A 15,000-nucleotide genomic window follows, 5' to 3' on the forward strand; every position below is an offset into this window, starting at 1 on the left:
TATATATACACATACATATATATATATATATATATATATATGGGAGAATATACGAAAAAACAACAACAGACGAGGACAGGTGGTGTAAATAACAAAAGGATGTATTAGTATGACGCTCGGGAATACGGAAAGTCTTTGACGTTTCGAGCTACACTCTTCAACAGAAAGAATACGGAGACAAGGAGAAAAACACGGAGAAAAAAAAATTGAATAGTGTCCAGTCAACGGTCAATCATAATATATATATATATGTACATATATATATATGTACATATATATATATATATATATATATATATATATATATATATATATATATATATATATATATACACACAAGAATAAGGGCATGGAATCGTCAATTAATAATAGAATTAATAATTAACAATTTTGCCAAGTAGTTCAGTATGAAAAAACCTTTATCGGTAAAACCATTTATCATCATAAATATACAGGGATTAGCATTGAGCTGCTTCTCCAACATACTGAAAATTTAGAAATAGCAGTCAAAGAACTACTGATTCTAAACTACAAATTTTTCTCTAAAACGGATGGCGATATTTATGGCACACATAGAACAAAAAACCGGAGAGAAAAGCGTAAACAAAACAAGTCTTTAGTTTACGCTTTTCCCTCCGGTTTTTGTTCTATGTGTGCCATAAATATCGCCATCCATTTAGAGAAAAATTTGTAGTTTAGAATCAGTAGTTCTTTGACTGCTATTTCTAAATTTTCAGTATGTTGGAGAAGCAGCTCAATGCTAATCCCTGTATATTTATGATTACATATATATATATATATATATATATATATATATATGTATTTATATATATATACACATACATACATACATACATACATACATATATCATGTAACCTCGTGGGCATCGGTACCATTTTCCTCTTTCTCCGTTCTTCCATTCTCCGAACTTTCCATCTTTCCGACGAAGGGCTACGCCCGAAACGTCATACACTCTCTCTTTCCTTTCCTGAGCGTCCAATAATACTATCCATATCACGTCCTCACTTTGTTGTTTTTTTGTTTTTTTGTTAATGTGTTTTTGAACTATATATATATATATATATATATATATATATATATATATATATGTAAGTATGTATTGTATATATATATGCATATATGTGTGTGCATGTGTTGTATAGTTTGTATTATCTTTGTTGAATTTGGTTCAATGAAAGTGGACAACTTAAATATTGAGTAACCGTTTCATGATATAAATGTAAAGCGTCATGTCTTTATATTTAAAATTTGGCACAGTGAATATTTTGACTAACATATTAGCTGAAACAATCATCAGATGAAGTTTTAAACGAAGGCATATACATATATACATACATTTTTTGTATCACCATCATCATCATCATGATACAAAAAAAGTATATATTCATGTGTGAATGTGTATGTATATGCACATACACACAGATTATTCTTAAATTCATACCATTATTTGATTATCTACAAAACTAGCTGTTTCTCAACTACAAATGGATGACGTATAAGAACATATCTACATATGTGATAATTCAACAATCTTCACAGAAAAGTTTTGAATACACATTAAGCTATATGTGTATATGTTCAACTGCTTGATACTCATTACTATGGTGACCTACTGAAATATAATTTTATTTCAGTGATGCATAAAAATGAGAAGAATATAGTGCAAGTATTATGTAGGATGTGTGCTTGCGTATATATGTGTATACATATATCCATTCGTGTATACATGTGTACATATGCTCTTTGTCAACATCAACATAAATAGTATCATATTTTGTCATATTTTCTTTGATATACGTATATATATATATATATATATATATGCACATGTATATTTTTCTGTATCACACATACATACACATATGTATGTGTGATACTCACACATACATACATATGTATACTCACACATACTCACACATACATACATACATATATATATATATATATATATATATATATATAAATATATATATATATATAAATATATATATACACACACACATACATATATATATATTTATATATATGTGTATATATACACAAGAAGGGGAGGGAGAATATGTAAATTATTCTTTATTATATAAATATATGATACAGAGTATTTTAATTCATTTAAATACATATGCCTTTGGAAAAATCTTATCTGTTTTCAAAACAACAAGATTAACCAAAGATCACACACACACACACACACACACACACACACACACACGTGCACACACACATACATACACTGAGATATAAATGCACACATATTAGTTAATCAGGTTTGCGTCTGAGAAACTTAGTATGTAATTTTATAAGTACTTATTATAAAACTTCTTCTCGTGTCATGAACAGATTGCAAAATTAAATTACAAAGGAAAAAAAATATCCAAAATATAATACGAAAAAAAAAGTAATAAAATGTTTAAAATAAGCAGCTGCAATGATACTGATACCAAATACAACAACAAATTTAACAAAAATTAAATTAAATTACCAATTAAAACCAAGACAATAGAAAGAAATATCGAGGTAGTTGTTAGATTGTTATTTGAATTGGTAAGCATTACAAGCAAATAACTGTACAGAAAGAGAGAAATTCTTTGCCACTAAGTCAATCTTTAACCAACAGTCAATCAATCAAAATTTATTTTGATTATAGAAGTATGATAAAGATATTTGATTGATGGACTTTTCTTAATGAGAAACATCTATCAATGAGTGATTAGCCCTGTTAATTAAATACTAAAACATCTTAGAGGAGTTGTTTATACCACTTCTTCAGAAAGTTAAATATAGTTGCAGGTATGGCTATGTGGTAAGAAGTTTACTTCCCAACCACATGCTTCCAGGTTCAGTCCCACTGCATGGCACCTTAGGCAAGTGTCTTCTACTATAGCATTGGGCCAACCAAAACCTTGTGAGTGGATTTGGTAGGTTTAGGTAGGTGAAAGTAAACTAAAAGGAGCCTGTTGTATATATCTATGTGTGTGTGTGTCTGTGTCCAACCAATTCTTGATAACCGGTGTTGATGCGTTTACATCACTGTAACTTAAATGTTTGGCAAAAGAGACCGGTAGAATAAGCAAATGGGACTAAAAATTTTTCAAGGTGGTGCCCTAGCATGGCCAGAGACTGAAACAAGTAAAAGAGAGACTATAAAAGATAGCCTTTAAGCTAACTTCTTTCATGCAGTCATAAATCTGAACAACTAGCTTTGATACTAACATCGGTTTTATATACTGAAATACCTTTTGTTGTTGGATCCTTCATGAAAATGGGACAGCACATTTATGAATGATTCAAACAATGACATTTGGTGTGATTAATGATCATAGAAATTAATGAGTCTGAGAAAAGATTCTAATTGCTTCTTGACCTATGGTCATTTATACTTTAGAGTTTTCACTACTAAACGATGATCTAGCGATATACCCTTCTTTTTCAGTCTATACTGCCAAAAGATAATCCATCAACCTCTAGAATAGATTTAACTTGATTGGTCATTCATATCTGACAATTCCAACCTATTTATCATCTTATCTACCTTGATATATAGATTTTCAACAGTTTTAGCACCAATACATCTTGATAAATAGTAATATTATTTATGCCATCTCCAGCAACATGTTCACTTATTCTTTGAAATAGTGCTGGCTGTTTTAATTCTACATTGAAAACATGTGTATCTTAGAAGATACATTGGTGTATATACTGTAGCAATAACCTCTCTTACTTCAGAAGCATTTCTATCTGATACTAAATCCCCTTTAAATACAATTTACTAGAAACAGAACAAAATATTGATTCGGCAGCTAGAATCTGATAAGAACCTGAACAAATTCTTTCATTTATAGCCATTTTATAGTTTCCACATATTCTGAGATCTCTGTCTGTCTTTCACACAACCACTAAATGAAAAGTCCATTTACTCCCTCTGGGAGGAACTCTATTAATTAGTTTCCTTAGCTTTGCTAATGGTTTAATGTGCATTGCATTGGTTGGGTCTCAAAATAACATGGCCTGATATTTCCTTGGCAAAGAATGTTAGTCTTAAAACCTCTTAATCTCTCAAATTGCCCTGGAGCTTCAATCTCATGTATTAATGTTTCACTGTCAATATTCATCACAGCCATACCAAGAAAGCCATGATTTCTTTTTATATTCAGCAACAATAACATTCACAACCTATATTCTCTTAACAGTTTCCATTAATGCTTCAAATTTTTCCTAAAATCTCAATGAGTAACCCACCAAATTATTTTAGTTTAGAGATCACATTTTCTTAATTTTGGTTCATTCAAGCCCATTCAAAACTCCTCAGGTATTTATAATTGCATAACTGCCAGTGTCAATTTGCATTTTAAAGTTATTATTATCAAGTTTTACATTAACCATTAATCATTCACATTAATAATTTTTTAAAACCAATTTCATTAATAATTTCAGAATCTTCCACTTTAATATTCCCAGTGTTTGTATTTTCCAGATTTAAGTGCAGCCTTAAATGGATTCTTTGTTGAACACATAATACAAGTTTTACCAAATGCAGGACATTTTGATTGTACTTGCTTATATCCACAAAGCACCAGCTATAATCAGATTTCTACATGTTTCTATCAACAAATGGCACAATGATATTATTAAGGTTTTTTCCTACATTTTCTTCTTTTTTGCCCACCACCCCAATCATCCGGAACATAGAAAGCATTTCTTATTGTTGAAAGAATTCAATATTGCATTGAGTTTCTGATCACCTGATTGAAGATATTCTAAAGCCTTGATGTGATGCTTGGATGATTGTATGCTCTCTATAAATCTTATTTCAATCAAATCCTCTTTCATACTTTGTCCTTTAGTTCCAATTTTATCAAGTTAACAAAATCACTTTGATTCACATCGTCTTTGAGAATAACCTTGAATTGATTCTGTAACATATTGATGCTGCAATAAGAATCTCACTCTTCCAGCAATTATCCATTTTTTAAAGGAATGAACTGATGACATTATTAAAGATCTTATTCTATTAAAATTCATTGTTTCAAATGCAAGAAGTTTTGCTATTATTTTCTAGCTTTTACCTGTTTCAGTTATTGAACTGTAGCCATCCTAGACAACAATTATGTAGAGTTTTAGTCAAATGAATCAACTCCAATACATTTTTTTAAAGTCTGGTATTTACTCCATCAGTCTCTTTTGTTGATTACAAAATAACAGGGATGTAAACAAACCAGCACTGGTTGTCAGGTAGTGTGTGCCTCTTTCCTTCTATTACATTCTAACCTCTTAACTGGCACAAAGACACCTCCCTCAGTACCATTCCCTCTCCTAGCTTAGAGGTCTTTGTCTTCCATATTACTTGGTGACCCCATGCAAAAAAGCACCAGCGCTGGTGCCACATAAAAAGCATCCAGTACACTCTAAAAGTAGTTGGTATTAGAAGGGAAATCCAGCTATAGAAACCATGCCAAAGCAGACAATGGAATCAGGTGCAGCTCTCTGGCTTATCAACCCCTGTCAAATAGTCCAACCCATGCCAGCATGGAAGACGGACATTAAATGATGATGATGATAATATACAACGGCTCACAAATTCACTTACAAGGCACTGGTCAGCCTAGGGCTATAGTAGAAGACACTTGTCCAACATGTTGCTGTGGGACTGAACCCAAAACCACATGGTTACAAAGTGAACTTTTTAACCACACAGCCATGCCTGCACCTATCTTAACATTTTATGTGGACATCATACCTGCTTTAGTTAAAAAACAAATGCGCTATTTTTTGTGTTTTTTTCTTATCATTCATGTCCAGAAGATCTTTCATTCTTGCTGTAGCAGCAAAACATCACATCCACCCCTGTGTTATATTTGGGTTATTCAGTGGAAGTTCATTCTTATTAACTGGTGACGCCATTATCATGTCATATAGCATTTATCTAGAAGCAGTTGCATGCATTCCTTTACATTCTTAAGTTTTATTTAACTGAATGACCAGTTATTACATCAAACTTGCAACCTCCTAAAATAGATCCAATCACATGCAAGCATGCAAATGCATGCAATAATAATTGTACAAGGACATTAAACAGGCAAAATCATTAAAGTGTCAGACAGAATGCCTGGCAGTATTTGTTCTGGCTGTGTACATTCTGGGTTCAATTCCTGCTGAATTCAATATTGCTTTTCAGCCTTCTGGTTATGTGTGATTGTTTATGAGGGGGGTCAACAACATAAAGTACTAATCAGGCACTGGGATCAATAGGACCAACTAAACCCCTCTTGTTAAAAGTGCTGGTCTTTTGGTTAAATCAGAAATAATAATTATTATTATTAACAGAGATGCTTTCATCCTTGGTAATCCCACTGGTGGCATGTGAAAAGCACTTGTGCTGGTGTCACACAAAAAGCACCTGTGCCAGTGTCACATAAAAAGCACCCTGTACACCCTGTGAAGTGGTTGGCACTACAAAGGCCATTCAGCCATAGAAACCAAGCCAAAGCAGACAGATGGAGCCTGATGTAGCTCTAAGGCTTAGCAGCTCCTGTTGAACTGTTCAATCCATGCCAGCATGGAAAACAGATGCTAAATGACGATGATGATGATGATGATATAACACACACACACACAAGTTGCAATATTCAAGATAAGCTTTCCATTAGCAACCTAAGTCTAGTAGAAGGAATACAAGTGGGGCATCAACAATGACTTCAATGGCGAAAAGTGAATTCACAAAAGAATGCAAATGGTTGAGTTGATAGCATTTCCATCTTGCCACTGTAGCTGTGTTGTGTCCAGAGTCAAGTCCAGCAGATAAGTAACATGGGTTGTATAATTGATACTGTTATATAATTTGTACAGTAGAACTAATGCTTCTGGTTCCAATATGCCTGAAACTGACTCTGGATCTATGATACAAATTTTCCGTTTTAAAATGATATAAATTAAAACCTAGCAAACCACAGCAATTTATGATCCAAATACCAACTTAATATGGACAAAATTATTTTATCAAACTTTTCATTATTTTTCAAAATTATTCGAATGAAAGACATTATATATCAACTAATATAAACATAAAGTAACAAAATGTTAAAATGTTTATTTTGCATTATCATTCAATGTGTTGATTTCAATTGCATTTGAAGGGAAGCAACTTTTAGTAGATGAGCCTCTTATATAGCTTGAAGTTTATCTCTGATCTGTTCAATGCTATAGAAGCCAAAATTGAGCATTAAACCTGAGCTGTGGTTAGGAAAGTCTTACCAATTTTAGTTCACGAGTTCTTAGGATCGTAAGTTTCATCAACTGATTCTGTGGCACATTGTGTATTAAGAATAAAATTCCTCAAACTTTGCTCTTATAATATTCAGTGAAAATTATATAATGATGTGTATCATTAGAATGATAGAAATGGTAGAGGGCCAGACCAAATGCCTAACATCTAACCACATTTCTTTATGTTCTGAGTTTAAATCCTGCCAATATTAACTTTGCCATTCATTCTCCTGGGGTCAATAAAATAAAAGCCAGTCTTGTAAAGAGTTGAAGTGATTAACAAAAATCCTTTTCCTTATTTTTTAAAAAGTTTTTGTGATAAAGTTAGAAATTTAGAAATCACTGATAATAATTATTTAGTCGTGGTTAACTCCTAAGGCTTTCTCCCTACAGTGCAAACCAAAGAACAATTCAACAGGTAAAACTAGTAGAGTTGCCCTTCACCCATTTCTGCAAAGAGACAATTGTGTGCTTTAACCATGGGGTTTATGTGCATAGCAATGCTAAGGTTAAATATATGTATTTATCAACTGTACTCTTGTAAATTTATTTCTAACTCATATAAAAGAATAACTAATTAGCTTTACAAATAGGAGGATGAGAACTTAATACATAAAGCAGATTATATGAAGTTGCTTTTATTATTATTATAATTATAATAATAATTATTATTACTATTATTATTATTATTATTATTGTTATTGTTATTATCATTATAAGCTGAGAATACTACAGGAGTTAAGGACCTAGAGTTTTTTGCGAAAATACTTATAAAACAAAGATTGGAAAATGTATGGAAAGTGTTTTTCTACTGTTGTCATGGAACTATCTATGTGTACAGGTGTATATGCTGGGTTCTCTTAAACAAACAATGTAGAACTTGGGTGAATGCTTTTACTAAAATGAATGTATGCAAATGAGCGTGCACACACAAGTGCATCATTAGCACGTGTAGCTGTCAAGTATATATGTGTGTGTGTGTGTGTGTGTGTGTGCATGCGTGCGCATGCATGTGTACGTGTGCACATCTGTGTGTTGTCTTTACTTTGTCTAAATTCATAATACTGACGATACTGATTTATTTTTCTTTGTAGAAAGTTTACCAAAAGTGGCTTGTGTCATGAATTTGGACAAGGCAATAAAAGTAACACACACACACACAGCATGTGTGTTTCTACAAACCTCAGTTTCTACAAGTACACATATATACATATCAAATTTCACATCCTCAAGCTGCTACACCAATAACTTTTTCACATTTATCCACTGTAATCATTGTAACTTTGATAGTAATTTTTAAAATCCTTTTAATGATTCTCAAAACTGTACAATAAATGGATCTCACATTCTTTTCACTGAAGTGAAAAGTACTTTGGCATAAAATTCTAAGCCTCCATGTGACTATTGTAGTATTCTCATTTAATAAAAAAAATCCTATGCATACATATATTTATGTTAAAAGAATGATGTGTATAACAATTATAATGTTTATATAAATGTAAAATGGCACCAGCTGGAATATTTTTTGTCAGTGAAATTTCTCTCAAGAGAATTTGTGTGTTGAAAAGACGGCTGGCTTGGAATGATTTCAGTGAGACATCAGACACTGGTATTTTGGTTTTATTTAATCTCATCAGTGACAAACAACTCTAGACATTCTGAGCTAAATCAGAGCATGTAGTCTTTTTAATACATTCTCTTAAGAGAAGTTTTATGAAACAATATATTACAGCTGGTATAGTTCTATATTTGTATATACATTATATATGTTTACACATTAAACGCAGCATTATTTTAACCCAGTGCTATTTCAAGTGCATGTATTGATTTAAATATATGTGTGTATACATATATATATGTACACACACACATATATATAGCAAGTGAGATAAATAAAGAATTTGTTGGTATGTTATGTAGAGAAAGAGTAAATTGTAGGCAGGTTATTTAAAGAAAACCCAACATTCTGCTTGTTAGTAATATCAAAAGCAAACCCACATAGCACTTGTTAGTAATAAGTAATTCTTAGTCGTTTTAGTTCATAGTTACCATAGACTTTGTTTCTAACTGGTATTGTACAGAAAGAGGTCTTGGGGAGAATCTAATTATTGTTCCAGGTAGTTGTTGCTGTTTACCGGGCCATTGAAATTTATTAGAGATTGATTCATGAGTTCTTAGAATAGGAGCTGAATTACTTTCACATATTAAACTGGAATTATTTAATGGTACATTACACATATTACTTGTAAATGTCATTAATTTTGGAGTTGATCCAAACCCTTTCATGTCATTTTTTATAAGATTTTGTGGTTTTGAATATTCAGTAGAAGAAGCCGAAATCTTTGTTGGTGTGGAAAATCTCTCTGTTGTTCTTTCATCGAAATTGAAGGCAAAGTGTTCTCCGTTCTGAGAATCAAGCTTATCTGGGAAAATTTTCTTAACAGGCAAATTTAATGTTTTGGAATAATCTGATCCCTTTGAAAGAATTGATCCCAAGGATAACGGTGTTTCAGGAGTCGAAGCACCGGATGAAGAAAAGTTTAGTGGGGTCGAAACACTAAATGAGCGAAAGTTTGGGGACATTATGTCGCTTGTTGAAAGAAATACACCACTATCATGTAATTTGGAATCTTCAGAGTTATTCAGTGTAGACATTTGTGGTTCACTGGCAGAAGGATTTAAGGCTGGTGGGGGAATATTCCAAACAGTTGACCATTTTTGAAAATTAGCTTTCTTAGACAATTCCTTACTTCTTCTATAAATTTCATTCAGCCTTGCTTGGTTGGCTCTTATTTGAGCTGCTAGAGCCTGAAAACAATTTGGTTACTCTTTATCAAAGCATGCTAAATAGAAAATAACTATATCCATGATTCATTAGTCAGTGTTAAACAGCAACTACATACAAAGCAATATATAATATATGTATATGTGAAATATGCATACATTGGTAAATGTGTGTGTCTGTGATATACACATATTTATAAACATGTGTGTGACATGCATACATTAATAAACATATGTGTGTGTGATGTATAAACATTTGTAAACCTCTGTGTGTGTGTGTGTGTGTGTTATGTGTGTGAAATGCATATATTTGTTATGTATGATATGTGCGATACACATACAGTTGTAACATGTGATATACATACATTTGTAAATATCTGTAGGTGAAATGTACATATACTTATAAACATAGATGTGTCGTTGTAAACATGAGTGTGTGTGTGTGCGTGATATTTTCTTTTCTTATTCACAGGACAGTAATCCACCAATCATTTCAGTGTACTTTAGCACTGGATCTGATAACAGATGTGTATAAATGATGTGGTTGCTGATATAGCAACTTATTCCACATTAAAACATATCACACATAAATCAGCCATCACCAGGTGGACATCTTCCTCAGCCACAAGAAATATCCACCACACACACACACACACATTCACAGATACACATACACGGATATTCAAAAGCAAGTGAATCAAACAAGACATATAACATAGCTATTAGAGAAATAAGCACAGAGAGAGAGAGGGGGAGGAAGAGAGAGAGAGAGAGAGAGAGAGAGAGAGAGAGAGAGAGAAAACAGACAGTAGTGAGATCAATAGAAATGAAGAATTGACAACTTGTATTACAACAGTTATTGAGACATTCTTTACAATATGAATCACAACTATTGTCACTTACAATAAAGAAGGAGGGTTAGAGTTAGAGGAGATGCTACATGGTTAGGGTATGGTTTTAAATATGTTTACCTTTAGAAAAAAAAATGCTGAACTGAAATTGTAGATTTTTGCTAAAACTAAAATTCAGTCATCATTACTATTATCATAATCCATATATACATGGTAGGCTAGAAGTAACTACCTTAAGTTTTAATTAGAATTTTAAAGTCCATATTTGTCAAGCTGTGCTCTGAATACCATAATCAGACAATCAGACACATGTTTCTGCATGATTACACTTCATCAGTGATAGACACAGCATCAGTTGTTCATAGCTCAGTCAAAACTGCCATTCTTATATGTAAACAACAAAATACACATTTGCTGGCATGTGCAAAATCTTGTCAAACCAGGATTAATTATAAGCATACAAAGCAATGGTTATTAAACTGAAGTTGTGTACATTTAAATTTGACATGCTCATGTACATTCAAACATGGAAAGACATTCACTGTGGTTATTGAAGTTATTAATCTTCATTGCTTAGTATTTTTATAATCAATTTATATTTTTCTTTCCTTTTTAAGTTATCATGGTGTTCTGTATTACTATTTTATTAAAAGATTTCTTTTAGTTTCAAATGTATTATTTATTCATATTAAAAAGTTAAAGTAGTTACTTTGGCCCATCTTGTACAAAATTTAATAAGCCGTATATGGTATTATAGTTATATATGTGAATCCATAGAAGATGTATGGATTACTACTCAACAGATTGATATACTCAAATAAATTTACAGCACAATTTTCTCTCAGATAATATGTTAGTGGAAAGTATATTGTAATGGTTGGGTGTAATAATGAAATGGATTTTCTAACACAAGCCATGGCAGGATTAAAGAAAGAGCAAATGACAATAACTGTGACAAAGATATTTATAAAGAATGTTATTAACTCACAATTAATATGGGTAATAATACATAGACAGAGTGAATACATAAATTATAGATAAACATATTGAAAACACACAAAGGAACATAGAAATGAAATCACATCTCCCATGATGGTTTTACACGCCATTTTCTAGAAGTGCACAGAAATATATAAACATTACTTATAAACTGAAAGTGGTGAGGGTTAATTATTAAAGAGTCATAGTGGATGGAGAGGATTGCGAAATCATAAAGAAGATCAGAACATCATATTGAAGTGATTTCCATGTTGTAATAGATAAGTTAATTTTTTCATAGCTCCTACTTTTGATAGTTCTTAATATGTAATCATTAGTTATAATTAATTCTATTATTGAGACATATATATATTTTTTCAACTAGTTGTAGCTATTTTACTTCTATTGTTGTTTCTTACATATTTTACAAGCTCCACAATGGCTCTGAACTTTTGATATGAAACGTGTTATTCACCTCAATATACTGGAAGAATCTTTATTGTAATTTATGACTGTTTGGTTCAGTTGATATATTCATACTCCACACTAGTATTCTGTGACTATTTAGAATGAATTATGCCAGTTTTTTTGTCATGGTAATTTGTTATGTAGACACCATAGTATGGTTAAGAAATTCACTTTGTAACCATGTGATTCTGGGTTCAATCCTACTGTATGACATGTCAGGAAAGTGGGGTCTAATATAGCCTTTGACTGTCCAATGTGTAGTGAAGGAAATTTGGTAAACAAAAACTGTGCAGAAGCTTCATATATATATATATACACGCATAACATTTATATATGTATATGTATGTATATATTGGGAAAACATATACACATTAGAGAGAAATAGTGAATAAATCAGTGCATTGAAGAAAATTATTTTGAGGTGTATATTTTATCTGAGTTGCACAAGGACTCCCTTGTGTTTCTCACCTAAACTTTGGGGACAGAGTGAACTAGTGACTGATTGGTACAGTAGAAACTATAACTAATGATAGTATTATTCTCAAAATACATGATACAAATAAATATAAAAGCCAGTTTTTGAAGTAGTATAACATGGTTAAATTGAACCTACCCTAGCATATTACTGGTACTTATTTTAACAATTCTAAAGGAATGACATGCAGAGTTAACTCTGGTAATAAAGAAGAGAACTAAAGCAATTAGTGAAATATTATATGGTTTCTGCTACTTCATCACTAGTTTTTAATACAGATCATGGTTTAGTAGCATTAGTATGAGGCCTCTTCTGACATTTAAATCATGGTAGAACTCTATAAAATCTGTTAGCTGTTCATTCATTTTCTAAATTCTACAATGCTTCACAACTGGCTTTTACATACAGATGATGTCTTCTATATATTTAAATGCAGCCATGTGTTAGAGAATGTAATATCATGGTAAACACTGACTCAAGCTTTAAAGAAAACATAGTAATTTATTTGAGTATTTACTTTACTACTGTAGCTCTTTAAAAGTCGATAAAGCCATGATCATTTAAAATTAGTTAAGGGGAAAAAAATTTATAAATTTCTATTGTATTCTTTCAGTTTCCAATACCTAAGCACTATTCTTATTTGGCACTCTGCCAAAAAAAATTGCTTCTTTTTTTTCTGTCTCTCTTTACAACACACTCCAATAATTCAATTTTTACTTTTTACTAAATTGAATTTAGCTGATGCACACCAATACTCGTCTCTTCAAATGATTACATTATATACAGAAGTATATTTGCGAGCATTTAAAACCAATCAGTGTCGTTCATGTTTTGTATAGAAAATATATCTATTAACACATTTTTTTTATATATAGAAAACTTAGAAACATTTTTGCTACAAAAATTTATTTTTCATTCTTAAGATCATCTTATAAATTTCATTATATTTTTGCATAAGTCTATTTAGTTTTAAAAAAAAAGTATTCATGATTTAAAGTGACGATAAGTGTTCTGGACTTATGGTAAGAAAAAATGTTTCTAGATTAAAGGTGAGAAAAAAAAAAGTGTTCTGGATTAAAGATGAGAAAAAGAGACAAAGTAAACTTCACTATTTACCTCATTTTCTTGCTTTTCTCTTCTTAAAATTTCTATATCTGCTGATGTATTGTAGGTATGGAACAATTTGGTCTGCACAGAAGACAAAGCTGTTTTGACATGCTTTATCTCTTGATCATTCTCTTCTTTCTGTTTGACAGCCTTCAATAACCAATCATGGTGTTCTTTAGCTGACTTGTGTAATTCTTCAATTTCAGACATTAATGAGGAATGCTGAGAACTTTTGTAGCTGGCATTCTGCATTTGACTTGGCAGTAATTGTAGTAAGTTTTCTGTCTTTTTCTTCTGATTTTCTATATCTTCTAGAATTTTCTGTATTAGTTAAAATAAGATTAAGAAAAATTGATATTTCTTAATGGGACTGTTTTCTTTTTTAATTTTAATGACAAACCATGCAAACAGAGAAACAGTGATGTTAAAAGTGGCAATGGTATGGTTCTGGTCAGGGAAAAAGGAAAAATTCCCAGACTACAACCAGACAAATAGTCCCGTTTTGTTCTGGGAATATGAATATGAGTATTGAAATGTAGGCCAGGCACCTTGGGATTAACTTTGCCTTTCATCCTCCAGGGATTGATAAATAAAGCATCAGTCTAGGGTTTGGGTTAGTGAAATTGTTAGGGCCTTGGATAGGATGCCTTATGTTATTTTTCTCAGCCCTTAACATTTTGAGTTCAAATCCTGCTGCAGCCTATTTGTGGGGCAGACTTAATATGTCACCTGTTGTAATACCACCACATGGCCTCAAGTGCTTTAAATGGAATCTAGTCCACTGTAAGCGTTCAGATTAAAATGCATTGGCTTGACAATGACTTCTTAATACCCTCCCTCCAAAACATCAGTTTTGAAGGCTTTGGAAAGGGTCATAGGCACTACCATTTTCCATAACTAAGCAAAAAAAAAACAAATAATAATCCTTTCTGTGGGCATAAGACTTGAAATCTGGAGGATACATTGACCCCAGTGTTTCACTGGTACTTAATTTATCAACCCTGAAAGGATGAAAGGTAAAGTTGGCTTCAACAGAATTTGAACCCAGAATG

The 15,000-nt window shown here is 31.8% G+C and overlaps 1 protein-coding gene across 9 annotated transcripts in view; it reads right to left on the bottom strand.

Annotated features, from left to right (window-relative positions):
* LOC106881484 (muscle-specific protein 300 kDa) overlaps nt 1-15,000 on the bottom strand; it is an 815,448-nt gene that overhangs the window by 164,238 nt on the left and 636,210 nt on the right. For 6 of the 9 annotated variants that reach the window (XM_089350452.1, XM_014931925.3, XM_014931900.3 and 3 more), the window contains 2 exons: nt 13,958-14,269; nt 9,335-10,093 (listed from right to left, as the gene is read on the bottom strand). In XM_089350452.1, the coding sequence (XP_089206578.1) occupies nt 9,335-10,093; nt 13,958-14,269 (1,071 nt within the window). The remainder of the gene's footprint in view (nt 1-9,334; nt 10,094-13,957; nt 14,270-15,000) is intronic. The other 3 variants (XM_089350453.1, XM_014931938.3, XM_014931932.3) reach the window with 1 other exon arrangement.

This window comes from Octopus bimaculoides, chromosome 4, assembly GCF_046866305.1.
Source record: "Octopus bimaculoides isolate indiv1 chromosome 4, ASM4686630v1, whole genome shotgun sequence".
Classification (NCBI taxonomy): domain Eukaryota; kingdom Metazoa; phylum Mollusca; class Cephalopoda; order Octopoda; family Octopodidae; genus Octopus; species Octopus bimaculoides.